This window comes from Heterocephalus glaber, unplaced genomic scaffold, assembly GCF_053883595.1.
Source record: "Heterocephalus glaber isolate CG9 unplaced genomic scaffold, H.glaber_assembly_v1.0 deba00000122, whole genome shotgun sequence".
NCBI lineage: Eukaryota > Metazoa > Chordata > Mammalia > Rodentia > Bathyergidae > Heterocephalus > Heterocephalus glaber.
This window is the reverse complement of record NW_028258138.1, coordinates 24,529,672-24,549,715: the sequence shown is the minus strand read 5'-3', so window position 1 is coordinate 24,549,715 and position 20,044 is coordinate 24,529,672. Positions and strand designations below refer to the sequence as shown.

At 35.0% G+C, this 20,044-nt stretch overlaps 2 protein-coding genes across 6 annotated transcripts in view; one reads left to right on the top strand and one right to left on the bottom strand.

Moving 5' to 3' along the window:
* Nucleotides 1-13,362, top strand: part of Chodl (chondrolectin) — a 28,258-nt gene extending 14,896 nt beyond the window's left edge. Inside the window, exons 4-7 of one of the 3 annotated variants that reach the window (XM_021256127.2) lie at nt 593-679; nt 3,058-3,160; nt 4,768-4,846; nt 11,937-12,121. In XM_021256127.2, the coding sequence (XP_021111786.1) occupies nt 593-679; nt 3,058-3,160; nt 4,768-4,846; nt 11,937-11,939 (272 nt within the window). In that variant the 3' untranslated portion in view covers nt 11,940-12,121. Of the gene's footprint in view, nt 1-592; nt 680-3,057; nt 3,161-3,292; nt 3,375-4,767; nt 4,847-11,936 lie in introns of those variants that run through there. The other 2 variants (XM_004842214.4, XM_087213688.1) reach the window with 2 other exon arrangements.
* Tmprss15 (transmembrane serine protease 15) overlaps nt 13,319-20,044 on the bottom strand; it is a 127,410-nt gene continuing 120,684 nt past the window's right edge. The window contains exon 24 of one of the 3 annotated variants that reach the window (XM_087213657.1): nt 13,319-15,668. In XM_087213657.1, the coding sequence (XP_087069783.1) occupies nt 15,513-15,668 (156 nt within the window). In that variant the 3' untranslated portion in view covers nt 13,319-15,512. The remainder of the gene's footprint in view (nt 15,669-20,044) is intronic. The other 2 variants (XM_087213669.1, XM_087213663.1) reach the window with 2 other exon arrangements.

Genomic DNA, 20,044 nt, shown 5'->3' with positions numbered 1-20,044 from the left:
CTTATAAAAATGAATTTGTGATTATTGGTTAAAGAAGAAGACATTATGGGGAAGCAGATCTCAAAGTAGCACTGTTTGTGGAGGGGAAAAGTGTACTTTAGAACATTTTGCTTGAATGTTGAAGCATTCCAAATCCAGTCAATCCCACAAGGGTCATCTGCTAATTTTTATGCAATGAGAGACATAAATATTTCATTGTCATTAGTAAGGAAATTATCCTTCCTTGTCTTTGAATTGCATTTAATTTCTCTTTTGTGTTCATGAATTTCTGCTAATCTTTGCTAACTTCCTTCCTACTTTGTCCTTGTTGTCTATAGCAGGCTCTCATTCCCATAGGACCTGCTGTAGATTACTAACTGCAGTTCTGTGTTGCATAGGGAATTTATCAAGTGACTTTTTTATTGAAACATAATTAAACTGACTTTATAGTTAGATAATTTTATATAGATTTAAATTCTTAATATGTTTTAATTGTAAATTGTTCAGAAATCAAAATCAAGATGTTTTTGATGTTTATAGTAAACTTTTATTTTTATGTTTTAAATTTATATTGTTTAATCATTATTTATGATTCCTGGGCCAATTATTACAGAGATTAGTCCAACTGACCCTGTGGAGAAGCCTTATCTAACAAATCAACCAGGAGACACTCATGAAAATGTGGTTGTTACTGAAGCAGGTAATTAGTTCATGCATCTTTAATCTACCAAATACAAAACCATTTTTTTCCAACATGGCTTTACATTGATCTCAGTGAACTTTTTATTTTTGGTTGGGGAAGTGGTGCACAAAGTATGGTCCAATGATGCTGGGCAAGGTGGTGTATGCCTGTAAGGCTGAGGCAGAAGGATCACTATGAGTTGAAAACCAGCCTGGGCTACATAGTGAGTTCAAGGCCAGCCCGAACTACATAGCTAGACCCCCCTTCCCAATAAAGGCCAATGGAAATTTACTTTGGGACTAGGTTAGAAAAAGATTCTATGAGCTTTTTCTTCTTTTGATACTGGGGATAGAACTCGGGACCTTGCACTTGCAAGGCAGGCGTCGGAACCACTGAGCTAAATCCCCAGCCCCTCTATGAGCTTTTTGAATAGAAGAATCAGTTTTGTTTTCTTCAGTTTTTCACTTCCAGTGGGTGTATCTGGTAGTAAACTAAGTGATCTATGTTAAAATCTCGGTTTACAAGGAGATTCCCCAACATGTATGTGTTATGATATAAATTGATATGTTCAGTGGGCTGCAGACAGTTCTGTGCTGGTAAATGCCTAGGAATTGGCTAGAATGGAGGGTGAAAAATAAAAACCTGATTTGTAGGGGTTGGGGATTTAGCTCAGTGGTTCCAGCGCCTGCCTCGCAAGCACAAGGTCCCGAGTTCGATCCCTGGTACCAAAACAAACAAACAAAAAAACCCCCCAAAAACCCAAATCCTAAAACCTGATTTGTAGCCTTTGCCTACTTCCATGACTGAAATATTTCCAGTTGGTCAATTTCAGGTCACCAGGCAAGTTCAGTGCATGCACAGCAGTTTGGAGGATACACACAGTGAGCTCTTGACCCAGCTGCCTCTAGCATACCACGGCTCACAAAGGAAACAAAATGCAGTCCCCAGTGCAAATTTAATGGCAGTCAGAAACTACTCTCAGTGTCAGTTAAGGACTCATTAGAGTGACCCAATGCCAATTGGACAGAAAGCTTTATTTATCCTGTGTGTGTGTGTGTGTGTGTGTGTGTGTGTGTGATTAAACCTAAGGCCTGAAGTCTCAAAATGTTTCTGCAAGTGATGCAAAATCCATGAAAGAGGGACATAAATTTCTCTTTTGCTTTCTCACTATATAACAGGGATAGCAATTATAATTTTTTTCCTAACCTTAACCCTTACCCTAACCCTAAAACAATGATAATTTGAAAAGGAAATATTTCATGAGTTCTTTAAATGCTTGACAACTTACCTGTTGGAAGCTAAAAGAGAAGGTAAAAGCATTGAAAATTATCCCCAAATTATTCTACAACTAAACTTCATCAATATGTCTTTTGTTAACAAAGGAAATGACATACCACTAAAATAGTAGCTTGATTTATATCTGGCCTACTTTGACCAAAGTTATTTAGATTACTTCTAATGAAGATTTGTGTTTGCAAGCTAAATGCATTGTTTTTCAATTGGCATTCTTTGAGTAGACACAGTAAGACTTAGTGGGTTTCACTTCTCAGGTGCCTGATTTTAAAATCATTTGGAGGGCCAGGGATTTAGCTCAGTGGTTTTGCCACCTGCTGTGCAAGTACAAGGACTCCAGTTCGATCCCCGGTACCAAAAAAAAAATTTGGAAAACTTAGGCTTAATTACAGATATAAGTAAAAAATTACATCAGTAATATTTTTTGTCTTATGATAATGAAAACATGTTTAATTAAGTCATTTCATACTGTACGGAACTTGGATGTTTCAGGTTTTTTCTTAATTTTAATAAGAATGCCTAATATTATCAAGTGTAATAGAACAGGATTAAAAATGATTCTTTTAAGAATTTAATTAAGATCATGTCTTTGTGTGTCTGGACTCTTGTATCTCTGAGTTATGACTGCATCATCAGTTAATATTTACATTTTTTCATTTAATCCCAGAGATTTGAATATCATTGTAACACTGAACTTATTGGTGAGGATAATTATTATCCAGTAATTCAACAATAATTTTAATAGCTTCAAAAACTAGTGCTTATTTCTCTAAGTAACAATTCAGAAGGATTAATAAATGAGGTAGCTAAGATTATTAATATATTAGAAAATTTTAGTCTCTGTCTGAATTGCAGTTAATCATAGTTTTAAAAGTGTATATATTGAATTGGAGCATGACAACTAGTACAGTACAATTTTGTCTTTAATTTTTACCAAAATGTGAACATTCTATTTCATTGGATTTTCAGTACTTGGATTACTTTTGTTTGGAATCTATTTATTGGTAATCATTTTACCTTGATTTTGGGGAAAATTCTTTCATAACTTTGGTGTGAGAATAATCAACTATTTTTTGTACACTAAAATTGTTTTACTTTTATAGGCATACTTCCTAATCTAATTTATGTCATTATACCAACAATACCACTGCTCTTACTGATACTGGTTGCTTTTGGAACCTGCTGTTTCCAGATGATACATAGAAGGTAAATAATTTATTTATATAAAAATAATTGATAAAGTTTAAATAGGCTATCAGAATATTTTAAAAATATTCCTTTAAAGTTAATTACATTTTTACTTTGCCTTTCAAAAGTTCTGATGTTCATATATTCCAGCACAAATCCAATTTTGTGGACACACTTTAAATATAGAAGTCATGCAGAATCTCCTTTAATCCTCTGAAGACTTGTGAAACAGGTGCCTTTTTGTTTCTGTTTTTGGTTGGGAAAATAGTAGCTTAGATGGCTCTGTCTTGGGTCTTGTAGCTAACGTGTGTGATGGATCTGAAATAGGATGCTGGTGAATTTACAACAGATGCTTTACACATACTGTTGCTTATACTGTTTGCTTATAGAATACAAAAATTAACAGTAATCCTTTCAATTTGGACATCAAGCTTCATAGAAAACCTGAATTCTCTAACTTCACTTTGTAGCACTTTTCAGAATTCAAGTCATAGGCTTCTTTTTTATTTTAAAGGGATCTTTATGAATAGGAAATAAAGGATAGTGCTAAAAGTTTGTTCAGTATTTTCAGGTATTTTGAAATTAAATAGATGATAGATAGATAGATAGATAGATAGACTTCAGAGGAATATTCTAACTTTTCTAACTGCTTACCCTTACCCCTTAAATAAGTGTTTTTCATGTATGTCAGTTTTTCAATTAAATTTTAAAATCCAACAAAAAGATGTATCAAAATAAAAAGTAAGAGATCTTGGGTTTAAATAAAAGCATATTTGCTAGAATAAGCTGAAATAAAATGCATCTTTAGAATACGCTAAAATAAAAGACTTCTTTGTCAAAATATTTTAAATAAAAACATTTTTTTAAAAACCCTCTTCCATTATGGAAAGCTCTGCAAATGAATTTATTTTTCTTTTTCAATTTCATCTTCTTTTCCTGAAATAACCCCCCTAAAAAACTCCACAAAAGAACCCAGAATAAATAGGTTTAAGTTCTAAATATTTCACATAAATTTAAAGGAATTTGACTTGCAATTAATTACATGTAAATGTAATTGCAATTAAAACATTGTGAATGATGACAAATAAAATATGGCAAATTAATATTGTACTTTGACTTTCTAATACAAATGTTAAACACAATTCAAAATTATTTTTCATATTTTGTACCAAAATGGGACAATAGTACATATATAGTTTCTTTCTCTAGGTTCCTAAGACTATAGATAAAAAGATGATTTCTCATTGTGAAGAGCAGTGAAGTAGGATTAGACATAAATTCCTTCTTTATCCAGCCTAACCATTAAGGTTACCTGTAAGTAACAAATCAGCTTAAGAAATACTTTGCAAATATGATTTAGACATTCACATTTGTAAAGTAAAATGTGCTAAACTGCCAAGCAACTATATTTTCTGTTTGTTTTTTTCTCAAAATAGTATAATATTGTGACCATTTCATTCATTCAGTCTTTTAGGTTTTCATAGCATGAAGATCTGTGGACTTTTCACTTGTTTGAAATTCTCCAAGTGAGAACACAAACCAAAATGAACCACTTCCAGATGCGAGAATTAGCTATAGTACTTCATTCATTTGTTCTTAGATCCTTCCCTTTTCCTTTCTTCCAGGAAAGCAAGGAGACACTTCATCAAAGACTCAACTCCATTATCATCTGAGTGCCTTGCAGAAAGTTTAAATTCCACTCTGGTACACATGATGTTCTTTCATTCCATGTCATGTTCAAAATAACTCCTGTTCCTTAACTAGTAGTAATTTTGTAATGAAATACTAATTTTACACAAAAGCCACATTAATAACTTAACCAATTTTTTAACATTTAAAAATTTCTTTTGTGCCTTTAATACACTCTAACTTATTTCCCATTCCAATTAGATGGTTTTGTAGAATAAAAAGAAAATCAATAAAATGTACAATTTGAATATATTTTAGTAGTCAAAGAAACAGTTAAATTGAAGTGAATTAAGAAATATATTTTAATAACTTTTTTTGGTATTAAATTCTTTTATTGGTACATTATAGGTATACAGCACAATTACATTTCTCATTGGGAATTGTACCTTTACATAATGCATCTTGGTTCTTATTTTGTCCCCATTCCTAGCCCTCCCCTCACTCCCTCCACCCTTCCCTATTTACAAAGACTTTATTTCCATTTCTCATCATTTTTCCTTTCCCCTGCCCCTCCCACTACCCCTACCCCTTTGGACCTTTTCTTCTTATTTTACATTATTGATTATTCATTCTAATCATTGGTACATTTTAGGTATACAATATAATGACATTCATCATTGGAAATTTGCAACTTTACATAGTCTCTCTTGGTTCTTATTTTTCACCCTTGCCCAGCCTTCCCTTCAACCCTTCCAGTCCTCCCTATTTACAAAGATTTTGTTCCTATTTTTCCATTTTCTCATATTAATCCCATTCCCTTCTATACTTTTCCCTAGCCCTCCCACTTCCTTCCCCTTTGCCCCTTTTCTTCCTAGTTCACATTACCTATTATACATTTAGTCCTTATTTACACTTTCAGTTTCTCACACCAGAGAAACTATTCAGTATTTACATATGTGTGTGCTATTTATTTCACTTAAGAGTATTGCCTCAATGTGCATCCAGTTAGCTACAAATGTCTCTAATTTCTCATTTTTTGTGGCTGAGTAGTACTCCATTTTATTAAAAAAAAAACACCACATTTTCTTTATCCAGTGTCCAGTTGATGGGCATTTGGGCTGTTTCCAAGTTTTAGCTATTACAACCTACACTGCTGTGAACATGGGTGCACATATATCACTGTGGTATGATACTTTTAATTCTTTGGGGAAGATCCCCAGCAGTGGAATAGTGGGGTCAAATGGGACTTCCAGTCCTAGTTCTTTGAGGTATCTCCATACTGATTTCCAAAGTGGTTGCACCAGTCTACATTCCCACCAGCAGTGGAGCAGGGTTCCTCTTTCCCCACAGCCCTGCCAGCATTTGTTATTGGTTGATTTCATGACAGCAGCCATTCTTTATGGAGTGAAGTGGAATCTCAGGGTTGTTTTCATTTGCATCTCTCGAATGACCAGTGATGTTGCACCTTTTTTCATCTATTTATTTGCTATTTCTACTTCTTTGTGTGAGAAATGTCTGTTCATTTCAGATGCCCATTTTTGGATTGGGTCTTTAAATTTGGGAGGTCTGATCTTTTGAAGTTCTTTATAGATTCGAGATAGTAGACCTTTGTCTGAGGAAGAGCAGGTGAAGACTTTTTTCTCACATTGTGGGTTGTCTCTTCACACTGCTGGTGGTTTCTCTTGCTTTGCAGAAGCCTTTTAATAAGAAGAGATCCCACTTGTTGATTGTTTGTGCTAGTTCATGGGCAACTGAGGCTTTGTTCATAAAATCTTTTCCTACACCGATGTCTTCAAGGGTTCTACCTAACCTCTGTTCCAACTGGTTCAGAGTTTCTATTTTAATATTTAGATTTTTAATCCATTTTGATTTTAGTTTAGACCATGGTGAGAGATACAGGTCTAGTTTTAATCTTTGGCAAGTTGAAGCCCAATTTTTCCAGCACCATTTATTAAAGAGGCTATCTTTCCTCCAGTGAGGGTGTTTGGCTCCTTTGTTGAAGATGAGATGGCTGAGTGTATCTGGCATTGTTTCTGCATCTTCTAATCTGTTCCACTGGTCCTCAAGTCTGTTTCTTTGCCAGTACCATGCTGTTTTTATCACAGTAGCTTTGCAGTACAGTTGCAGGTTGGGGATTGTGATACCCCCTGCCGTGTCTCTGTTACCTAGAATTGCTTTTGCTATTCTGGGTCTCTTCTTGTTCCAAATGAATTTTTGGATTGTTTTCTCAAGGTCTATGAATTATGCTGCTGGGATCTCAATTGAAATTGCATTAAATCTATATAGCAGTTTTGGAAGTATGGCCATTTTCACTATATTAATCCTTCCTACCCAGGAGCAGGGGATGTCTGTCCATTTTTTGATATTATCTTCAATTTCTCTTTTCAGAGTGCCATAGTTTTCAGAGAAGAGGTCTTTGATTTCTTTTGTTAGGATGATTCCTAGGTATTTCAGTTTTCTGGATGCTATTGTGAAAGGAATTATTTGCCCTATTTCTCTCTCAGTGAGTCTGTCATTGGTGTAGAGGAAAGCTATTGATTTTTGTGTGTTGGCCTTGTAACCAGCTACTTGACTGAATTTGTTTAAGTCTAGAAGACTTTCGGTGGAGTTCTTGGGGTCTTCTATATAGAGTAACATGTCATCTGCAAATAATGACAATTTGACTTCTTCATTACCTATCTTTATTCCTTTTCTTTCTTTCTCTTGTCTAATTGCTGTGGCTAATGTTTCCAGAACTATATTGAACAAGAGTGGTGATAGTGGACATCCTTGTCTTGTTCCTGATTTTAGTGTGAAGGATTTCAGTGTTTGACCATTTAGTATGATATTGGCTGTCGGTTTTTCATAGATGGCTTCTATCAGTTTGAGGTAGAGACCATCTATTCCAATTTTTTGTAGGGTTTTTTATCATAAATGCATGTTGGACTTTGTCAAATGCTTTTTCTGCATCTATGGAGATAATCGTATGGTTTTTGTCCTTGGCTCTATTGATATAGTGTATTACATTAATTGATTTTTGTATATTGAACCATCCCTGCATCCCTGGGATGAATCCCACTTGATCAAGATGTATGATCTTCTTGATGATCTTCTGCATTCTGTTTGCCAGTATCTTATTAAGGATTTTTGCATCTATGTTCATTAGTGAGATTGGCCTATAGTTCTCTTTTTCAGTTGGGTTTTTCTCTGCTTTGGGGATCAAGGTGATGCTTGCTTCCAGGAATGAATTTGGGAGTATTGCTTCCCTTTCAATTTCATTGAAGAGTTTCAACAGTAGTGGCAGCAGTTCCTCTCTAAATGTCTTGTAGAATTCAGCAGTGAAGCCATCAGGGCCTGGGCTTTTCTTAGTTGATAAGCTTTTAATTACATTTTCAATTTCATTGGTTGATATTGGGTTGTTCAGAATTTTTAGGTCTTCTTTGTTCAACTTTGGTAATTCATATGTATCTAGGAATCTGTCCATTTCTTCTGTGTTGTCCATCTTATTGGTGTATAGGTTCTGGAAATAGGTATTGATGATCTTCTGGATTTCTGCTGGATCTGTTGTCATTTCACCCTTTTCATTCCTAATTGCATGGATTTGGGCCTTTTCTTTCCTTTTTCTGACAAGGTTGGCTAAGGATTTGCCAATTTTGTTGATTCTTTTGAAGAACCAACTCTTGGCTTCATTGATTTTTTGTATCATTCTCTTAGTCTCCAATGCATTGATTTCTCCTCTGATCTTTATAATTTCCTCCTTTGTATGAGCTTTGGGGTTATCCTGCTCTTCTTTTTCTAGAAGCTTGAGGTTCAGCATCAGGTTATTTAATTGGGCTCATTCTGTTTTCCTAATATGCATATTCACTGCTATGAATTTCCCTCATAAGACTGCTTTCATTGTGTCCCATAGATTCCAATATGTTGTATTGTCATTGTCATTTAATTGAAGGAACTGTGTGATTTCTTCTTTAATTTCCTCTGTGACCCATTGGTTATTCAGAAGTGTGTTGTTCAATTTCCACGTGTTTATGAAATTTTTTGAGTTTCTTTTGCTATCGATCTCCAATTTCATGGCACAATGGTCTGATAATATACAGGGGATAACTTCAATTCCTTTGCACTTACTTAAACATGTTCTATGTGTGAGTATGTGGTCTATTTTATAGAATGACCCATGTGCAGCTGAGAAGAATGTGTATTCTGATTTTGTGGGGTGGAAGACTCTGTAAACATCTGTTAAGTTCATTTGTTCAAGAGTTCGATTGAGTTCTTGTATTTCATTACCTATTTTTAGTCTACTTGATCTATCTATTTGTGACAGTGGGGTGTTGAGGTCCCCCACTACAATTGTATTAATGCATATATGACTTTTCATGTCAGTTAGTATTTGTTTTATGTAGTTGGGTGCACTAGGTTTGGTGCATAGATATTTATGATTGTCATCTCATCCTCTTGGATTCTTCCCTTTACAAGGATGTAGTGTCCTTCCTCATCTCTTTTAATCAGTGTTGGTTTGAAATCTACTTGATCTGCCAAGAGGATAGGTACTCCTGCTTTTTTTGGGGTTCCTGTCACATGGAGTATTGTTTTCCACCTTTTAACTTTCAGTCTATGAGTTTCCTTTTGAATTATGTGTGTTTCTTGTATGCAGCATATTGTTGGATTTTGCTTCTTGACCCATTCTGCCAGTCTGTTTCTTTTGGTTGGTGAATTGATACCATTAACGTTGATGATTATAACTGAAATGTATTGACTTGTCATTGCCATGACTTTTTCTTTTTGTTGGGTTCTCCCCTTTTCCATTTAATTTCTTGTCATGCCAAATGGGTTCATTCTGCTTTGCTTCCTGGGGTTGTGAACCTCAATGTCTGTTCCTAGGCTATTGTGTAAAATTCTTTGGAGTGCTGGTTTGGTATTCATGAAGTTCCTAAGGTGCTCTTTGTCATGAAAGTATCTTATTTCTCCATCCATTTTGAAAGATAGTTTTGCAGGGTACATCAATCTGGGTTGGAGGCTGTTTTCTTTTAGGGCTTGGAATATGTCACTCCAAGCTCTTCTTGCCTTGATGGTTTGTGTTGAGAGGTCTGCTGTGATTCTGATGGGCTTTCCTTTGAATGTGATTTGTTTCTTTTCTCTGACTGGTTGGAGAACTTTGTTCTTCTATTGTGTTTCTGGAATCTTAACAATTATATGCCTATGTGTAGATTTTTTTTTGATCAAGGCTATTTGGAGTCCTATATGCCTCACTTATTTGTATGTCAAGCTCTTTCCCCCTGTTTGGGAAGTTTTCTGCCATTATTTCTGTGAAGAGATTTTTTATGTCATCTGCACTCTCTCCTGTTTCTTCATTGAGCCCAATCAGTCTTATGTTATTCTTCTTTGCATCATCTAGCAGCTGCTGGATTGATTTCTCATGTTCCCTTATAATTTGGAAGCAATTTTTCTTTTCCTGGTCACTAATTGCAGTCTTATCTTCTGTATCTGAAATTCTGTCCTCATATTGGCTCATTCTGCTGTGTAGACTTTTAATGGAGTTTTTCATGCCCTGGAAATCTATTTGCATCTGTTTTATGGATTCCATTTGTTTCTTATGTTGGGATTCCATCATGTTCCTGAGCTCCTCTCTAGATTTATTAATCATGTCTTGCACTAGGGGCACAATTTCTCCTGTTATCTGAGAAATTATTTCTGATTTCAATTTTTCCAGATCCCCTTTTGTTGCCAGTTCAGTGGGTCCAGGTGGTTGAATATCAGAGTGTTCCATCTCATTTCCCTTTGGGGTTGCTGTAGGTGATCTGGAAGTCTGGTTTTGAGACTTATTTATGTGTTTTCTCATTTCGACTGGGGTGGGGGGCTGTTAGCGCCTGCACGGATTACTTCCTGTGAGCTGGATGAGGTGGGACAGGGGCCGGGAGCAGCGGGAGGGATGGTGGCCCAAAAACCCTTTCCTCTTGACCAGGAGCAGTGGGATGATGGCTCAGAAGCCCCTACCTCTGGGCTGGGACCAGCAGGACTCAGTACCTTGGTCTGGTGGTCTGGTGTCCTCTGCGTCTTTGTAGTGTGGAACAAGGTGGCTGCCTGTCTACAGTGGGGTGATTCGGTGTCTTCCTCATGACTGAGGACCTCGGTAGAGCATCCACAGACCTTCCTGTGTGCAGCCTTTAATAACTTTTTTAATATATATTTTTTTGGTACTGGGGATTGAACTCGGGACCTTGTGCTTGCGAGGCAGGCAGTGGAACCACTGAGTTAAATCCCCAGCCCTAAGTAATATATTTTAAATGGAATGGTAGAATGTGTGTAAAAAGAGCTCCCTTCTGTCTTTGAAGGAGTTCGTCAGTGTCTGGTGGCTGAGGCTGGGATGGGAGAGGCCTGCCTACAGGCCTGGGGCAGGTGCTGGAGACTTGAGAAGGTGCTCAGCCGAGAATACCAAACACAGTGATCAGTGAGAGGCAAGAATGAAGATCCTGGGGAGAGAGCATCCCCAGGAAACTAGACCAATGAATGAACATCTTGACAAGAAATTGAACCCTCGCAGGTTCTAGAAATGAATTCCAACTCAAACAAGAGTAAAGTTTTACCTCAGACTTGAAGGAAGAATTCAGTTACTCCTAAATTACCAGAGCCGAGTCTGGTCTTGAATTACATTGGTTTAAGAGATGAGGGCACAACTAAGCTTTCGCGAGCCAAGTAATGGGAAAACTATAGTATAAGAAGGGAAAACTGATGAGAGCAAGGAAATAGGCAGCTCCTTACACACAGCTCCAACCATAACATTTGTTCTGATTTGATATTAAATTCAGCATGCATTAGTGACAAGATACTCAGAAAGCAAGATTTCAAAAGTCATTGATCAAAGAAACAGAAAATAAGTTCAATGGGGATTAAAAGGAAATTTTTAGTATTGTGACAGACATGTCTTTATATGTGTGCATCTAAACTATAAGTTATGAGGAATCAAACAGATAAAAGATACATTTTTGTTTCTCATCAGTCATAAGAACTGCTTGCTATCCTCACACACTGAAATAATCCAGAATTTTTTGTAGGAATGGAAAAATATGCTAGTGAGAGAAGAAGGATTCTTTTGTAAATAAGTATCTGAGATATCACCATCCGGACCAAGACATGCTCTGTTTTATAAGAAGTGTCAGACACTGAACTTTTTTCTTCTCATGTCTTTCAGTAAAGGAAGAACAAAAACGAGTCCAAACCAGTCGACACTGTGGATTTCAAAGAGCACCAGAAAGGAAAGTGGCATGGAAGTATAATAATTCATTGACTTGGCTCCAGAAAAGAAAATAATCTTATAATTCTGGATCCGTGTAAGGAATGACATCAGAACATTAGCTTGGAATGGCTTGATATCTCAAAGGATCTGCAAAATGAACTGTAAGCTCCCCCTTGAGGCAAATATCAAAATACTTTTTATATGGTTATTATTTCATTTACAAAAATGTGCTGTACTAATAATGGAGTGAGACTTGCTTATTTTGCTAAAGGATGCACCCAAACTTAAAGAAAATGAAACGGACCATGCAGATAAAACTACTGTTAGCACATCAGGAGTATATGTGTTGAAAGCAGTTATTTTTATTTCTTTCACCTTTCATAAGTTGTAATTTAGTTAATATAATATAAATTGTATTGAAATTTGGAGTCTGCAAAAGCATTTTACCCTTGCATAAGCATTTGATAAAAGTGGCCTCTTCTAATATTTATTTTTATGACATTCCATTTTTCAATACATGGTGTTTTGATTGAAGAAATGTATCACTGTTTTCAACTGAATTCACACACACACAAATATATTACCATAAAAATTTCTTTTCTGGAAATTATTCATCTTTTTTCAGTTTCTGTGCTTTTGGTTGGACAATGTTTAGGAAATCTATTCAGAAATAAGAAGCTGTTTCATTAACTGTGGTGTAATTTCCAGAAATATTTTCCTTAGAGGCAAGAACTGTCTAATTTCAGTTGTTCAAGACATGTGCCTTACAATTATTTTTAGTTTAAAATTCAACAGATTTTGTAATTAAATAACTTTACTAATAGCTGTATAGTCATAACGCAGTAAATATTGAACAAAAATGAGGCATAGACAATATTACTCATATGTCTTCACATGTTGCCTATATAACTAACTACAACTAGCTCTCTGAGGGTTCTAGAATCAACATGGTCCCTCCTTTACCACTTAAATGATGATAATTGTTTGGGGTTGGAGTTGACATTGGAGGCAGAGAGTTTCAGAGTTTGTGTAAGGTTTTTCTCACTGAGTTTAGCCTCTATTAGTACATAAAAAGGTCTTATAATTGGGACCAAGTGAATGGTTGCCACCAGAGTGGAGCTAAGCACAGTACACCAACATTTCAGGATGGGAAAAATAAACATCCCAGATTAGATGAATTAGTGTGGCATGTGTTGGAGGTCATCAGTGATTTAATATTCATTGATGAGAATTTGTTCCTGTTAGTAAACAATGGCTCCTTGCTGTCTATCGTCTCCTAGTTTTCAATGCTTGTGACTTGTTCTCTCAAGTTGTTACTATTTGGTCTTCAAATGTCCCTGAGCTCCTTTTAACCAAATAAAGAGTTCTTGTTTCTGAAGAATGATTATTGGTGGTGTCTAAATCTCTTATGTCAATAATTGTCAGACACGTTTCATCACTACATGAAGATGAAACAAATTACTGTTTAAGGGTGATAAGAATGACTTTGTGGATAAACAATCTTTTCCTTGTCAATCTGTTTCAGATGGACAATAAAATGTTTTCTGGAAGTAAAGTAACCAGAGTTCTGTGACAAAACTAAGAGGCAAAATAGAAAATCATGGTCGATTTCATGGGCTCCTTTTCAGACTGATAGAATGAACAGCTGGATTCTGATCTTAGATCTTCTAGGCACCGTGTTGGCAGCCCACCTATCTGGGTAGAAGGGTAGACAAGCTGCTATGATCTACATCCTCCTTAATCTATCACCATGTGTTTCCTCCTTTAGTCAGGACTTGATGGAAGGGAAACTGTACAAGCTAGTTTTACAACAGCTGCAAGGGCGAAGCAGCGAAACAATGGAGAAAGGACTTGGTTTTGCCTTTTATTTTTATTCAGGTCTTGATAACTCCTTGGGTATCAGTGACTAAACCCATAAGTGACTAAGGATAGGAAAATAAACTTCCTCCTTATTGGAAGGTGGTAGCTATACATTTTCCTAAATGTTTCTTAAAATTTTACCTGACCTCTACAAACTGAAAATGAGTACAAGTATGTCTGTTGTGTTTGTGTTTACAGAAAACACTTTTAATATATGTTGGAAAATGTAGCTATAATATGGAAAAATCTTCAGGTATTAGACACATACAACATACTTTACCCCTACTGCTCCATCCTTCCTTTTAGAATGGGTCGTTAGAAAGTTCTTAACAAGAATGTGTTCAGAGACTCCTTATTTTTGTCTGAAGAATGAATCCTACAATACTGGGAATTTTTGGCTCATCATTTGGCCACAATGTCTTCAGATACCATTGTTTCCCCTTCTCTGACTGTACTCCAATGAAAGCATCTTTTGGTACCACAACATATGATTCTCCACTAACTGCTCTTCCTGCTCCCCAATAGAGTCTTAAATGCATCATACTAATCATTTCTTCATGCTTAGCTCATCTTCTTTCTTTCTTAAGTCTAATCCGTACTAATTGGTCCCTTCTTTCAACTCCTCTAAATCTCATTGTTTCTTTTATTATATTTGCTCACAGGAGCAAATATAATTAAGGATGTATGAATACTTTCTCCCACAGATTCTTTCTTACCATACATTCTCCGTGGTGAGCTAAATTGAAGTTTGCAGTTACTCTGGAAATGTCCCAAGGAATTAAAGAAGTGAAACAAATTCATTTACTACACATTTTTGCCTTTCTAAAAGGGCAATTCAGCTGTGTCTAAGGTTTTCACATGTAAGAAATATTCACTATAACATATAAACTGAGAAAATATTTCTGATAGTTGCATTTCTTTGGTATATTTATTTTTGAGTTTTAAAAATATGAACTTGAAATAAATGGAAAGTATGAATAATCTAGCTAAAAGAAAGAATGGTATAGAAAGACCATATAAGTTAGTTCACTTTTTAGTTTGATGCTAAAGAGTTATATATAGCCCTGTGTATATTTACTCTATAGCTTTATCTGAGGGCAGTACTTAATCAATCATGTCACAGATTTGTGACATGAACTCACAGTAAATATTGTTATGACCTAGCAAAACATTAACTTTATTTTCAAGAAAAATAGATTTAGATGAAATGCATTTAGATGAAAAAGCAAGAAAACCATTGAAATTCTAATAATACCAAGTTAACTGGAACCAGACTATTTATAGCACTTTATTTTAAATGATGATATGCTTTGGCAAAATAACTTATTTCACTTCCTAATAATTCTCATACTTATTGAAATGTATCATGTATATTTAAAATAATATCCCTTTAAATAACAGAAAATGGTAAAGTGATTAAAGACAAATAAAATATCTGTTAAAATACAGTCATTACCAACAAAATCAAAATATATTTTAAAGTTACTTTGCATTGCAAAGTTATTAATTATAGTTATTTTTTTTTATTTAACCCTCTTGCCCTGGCATTTTGGTAGCTTAGGTAAAAATACAATTTTTAATAATTTTTTCATATAAATGTCTCAATTTCCATGATCTTTAGGATGAAAGGTGAAAAGTGGACCTTGTTCATTTTTGGTTTAAAAAAACACTCTAATGTAGAAAATTTTGTATCCATTGTGTGAACCTTGAGACCAAAACATACACCCCAGGGCGATTAGGCCGTGCACACTCGTATCCGAATGATGTCACGCCAACAAGGAACCATCTGTTGTTTTCTTGGCACATTAGTGGTCCTCCTGAATCTCCCTAAAGAATGAATCACAAAAGAAAGTTGTGGATATGTGGTCAATTTATTTAAGTATATAAGATTATTTTTAGCAAATTAGTAAAAAATAAATATTCAGAAACATTTAATTGCAAGTTATTTGTATATGTATATTCATTATCACTCTAGATCATGAATGAAAACATTTTGCTTCTCAGTAAAGAGACAAAGCAAACTATGATGACTAAGATATAATTTATATATTTTATAATGCATTTTTAGCAAGTATCTCTTCACCTTAATTATAATATTTTAATGGGTACTGAGAAATTCTATAAGGCTCAATAAAAAAATCACAACAAAAATATAAATTAATCCTCTTATTAAAGGAGATATACTCTATTGTATATGGAGAAGATATACTCTATGTCTTTCATATCTCTCTCTCTCTGTATATATATATCTTCTCTATATATCTATATATCTATATAAGACAAATTATTCCACAGTTTGATTTTAGAAAAATTAAAAACACAAATACTGTTGATTGTAGCTTTTAGTTCTTTTGGGTAGAAATAACTTTTTGGTATTTGATAAACATAATCAGATTTGAAAACCTTAACATTTCAACTGAAATAGACAGACCTTTGATATAATTTGTAGTCATGAGAACATGTGTTTTCATTAGAGATTTCTACTGATAGAGAAATGTTTTTAATTTTCACAAACATTAATTATAGCTCATTCTATTAGAGGTAATTACATAATTTTTATTTGTACATAATGAATCCTTTGTGATAAAAATGAAGATAATGGAGAATATATTGTCATTTAATTACAGTAGTTGGCAAATATTTCTTAAATATCAATTATGTGAATATTTAAAAATTAATTCTAAATGAATTTAAGAAATAATTTAAAGCCTCCTATACTTTATTTGAAACCACTGATGTAACAGACTATTATAACATTAGATTTATATTAGAAAATATACTCAAATTTTTTGCCTGATTATCATCTTTGGACCCTATGTTATATTAAAAGGATAAAAATGTAAGCTATCAAAACACATTTAATTTTTCTCTTGGGTGCAGAGGAACCTAAGTCACCTTGGCAACCATATGTTACCCATAATCCAGATGTAACAAACACCTTCAAGCTGTTTGAAGACAGGGACTGTAATTTTTGGTTTTGCAACTTAAACCCTAAGTCTTTATATGAGTTCAGAAATATTTATGGACCAGTATTTATCCAAGGCTCAAAATATATTATAAATGGTTTATAAATTATTTAAAATAAATTTCAACTACTTGGATATTTTTTAAAGGAGACACTTGATTCTCTTCATGTATAATAAAATAATTTAATTTTTAATAGATATGAGAGATCCACAGATTGGACAAGGATTTTAACTATGCTGGGTCAGTTACAGTTGCTCATGCACCATGCAGCAGGCCTGTTACCATTCTGTCTATCTGGTCAGGAGACCTAGCTGTGTTTCCATCATTTCTCATCTAACTACATCATTTCAGTTTAGCTATGTAACTTCTTGTCTTGAATTTTGTATTTTTTCAGTGATATTTCCTTCTTCCACTATTCTCAAGGATGTAAAAGTGCTTCAAAAATAAAATGAATATCCAGAAGATGAAATGTTAACTTTAAAAATGTCTCCCCAAATGGACACTATATTTGTAAATGAAAGGAAAAATCACTACTTTCTTTGAGAATGAGTGTGATGATTGGTGACCATTTTTGTTTAGAATTGTGGTTTTCAAACTTGACTATGTACCAGAATCACCTACAGGGGACAATGCAAACACTGTTAAGCCCTAACTTGAGAGTTCCTGATACATCAGGTGCGTGATGCCACCTGAGGATTTGTGCTTCTGACATGTACTTAGATGACACTGTCTGTTGGGCTGGAGATCATGCTTTGAAAACCACTGGTACAGCATATGGTTCTGACTGCTCACTACAGTGGCTTTCACCTAGTTTTGTATTCTCTCCTCTCTGGTGTTGTCTTTAAATCCTGACAACTGCTTCAAAAGTGCAAGCCTTTGTGAAGCCAGAAGATATTAAAGATCTTGTGAATATGTAATAAGGTAAAATTTTGAGTTAAAAAAAAGTCTTAAGGAACATACTCAAGCTGGGCATGACGGTACTCCTTTAATCCCAGTGCTCTGAGAAGCTAAGGCAGGAGGATCACAAGTTTGAACTCAGCCTGGGCAACCCAGCACCTCAACCAGACTCAAAAAAAATATATATATATTTTTAAAGGAGGTAGTAATGAAGGCCTCGGGCTTAATACCCAGTACCAAAACAAACAAAACCAAATTCATACCTTTATATAATGTATTCTTATTTAAGCAGTTAATCCCCTTATAAACATAGTATTAAAGTCGAACCACAAGAATCTCGTGATAATCTAGTGTATTGGTTACTCAATTGTGATAACATTCGATTACACAAAGTATTTTTGTGTGTGAAAGATTGCTTACCTCTTTGCCAGGGGCCAAGCCTGAACATGGACCTTTGCCTCCTCCCTACTCCCTTTCTCCTTCATAGACTAAGATTTTAGACCCTGGATGGCACAGCCCCAGGAGACAGAAACATTATGTATCCTTCCCTGTTCTCTTTCTGCGGATGCCCTGATCACGAGACAATCACGTGGGCCATGTAGCACTAGTTACTCCACCTTCTCTTCCTATATAAATAAAGATTGCACTGGACTCCAGGAAGCCATTAGCTCAACAGGCTATGGTTCCACCTGGTCCCAGCTTTCAAGCATAATTTGGTATATATCCTTCTTTCTTGGTATTTTTCAATTTTCTTCATCTCCCGCCACTCTCTCCAGCTTTGGATCCTACAATGTGTGGGTCTTGGCACTTGTTAATGAATATCATACCTAGACTCTGCAGAAATCGCAGCCAACTATAAGATTTCAGATATCTGGCATGACTTACTGGCTTAATGTAGCCCTAACATCAATAGCACTGGCCATCATATTTTTTGCTTAGTGCACGAAATGTCTGCCATGCAATCTCCATTAGCTATAATTGAAGTTGTACAGCTGATTTCCTTCTGCACAGTATTTCCATAAATCTCCTAAGTGGTAATATATCTTACCTTAAGCACACTTCTCATATTAAAAGGAAAATATTAGATCTGGAGGTAAATTTTCAATAAGAAGAAAGAGATCTAACTTGTCTTAAATATGCAAGAGTTCATCAAAGATGAATAAAGGTAAAATAAGCTGAAAAGTTTAACATTGCTTGAAACATTGATTTAGATAGAGGATACATGTATATAGATTTATCTGCATGTCTGTTCAAAATACCTTGTCAAGTTATGAAATATATTAGTATATGAAAGAAGTTGTTCCACTGTAACACAGTGAAAGCATTTCCCCATGATATAAGTTGCTACTTCCAGATGTGTAAATTATTTGATCTGTCATGCTTTCAGGTTTAATCTAACCCAGTAGGTGATGCATTAGTATTTCATTAATTTTGAAATACAGAAAACATGCCAGAAAATGTATTTACTAAGCCTCATGATAAAAACTGTTAATTGGAGTGTTTACGTGGTGCCTTATGTGTTATCTGACTTAAACTTCTCAGTAAATCCCAAGTGACCTGTATAGTTTTATCCATAAGTTTTCAAACTGGGGCAAACAGGAATAGCTTGGGCATAGAGCTCATGCTCTTAATAACTACCTTATGCCACACTTAAACTTTGTGATTTCAAGCTTACCAGAACTTATTATTTCTTGAATGTATGTGGATTTCAGGGAGCCTATAAATGGCTTCTATTGGTGAGAACTAGAGATCATTATTTCTAGTTGCTAAAGTGTATGCAAGAGTTTTTCTCTGATGGTTACACAGATAAAAAAGAACAAATTTATTGCAATACTGACATTCTTACATCACCGAGTTAGTTATTACACTTCTAAAGTAAAATGTAAAAGATGATAATAATTTTCTATTAAAGAGTTCTAGAGGGCCAAAATTTAGCTCAGTGGTTCTGCCGCCTGCCTCACAAGTGCAAGGTCACGAGCCAAAGTTATGCTATGCTAGTAAGTTTTTATTCACTTCCCATTTAACTAGCGGTAAACTAGCTCTAACTAGTCTATTCAGGTTGGTTTTTCTCTACAAATGATTTCAATTCACCGGATACCTGGACCGTACTCTAGATTCAGAGTTGGAAACTAGAGGCTTCCAGAGCAAATTGACCCTTGGGCTTCTTTTGCTTGTTTGACTTTTTGTCTAGGGCATAAGATCATTGGAAATTTGAAAATAAACATATTTAGGTAAGATACAAATTCACTGGCTTAGTCCAGGCCCACTAACCTGCATTTTGTGTCCCTGCCTCGCATATTCAAATATTACACCTAGTCTCTCTAAAGACGTTTGATTTG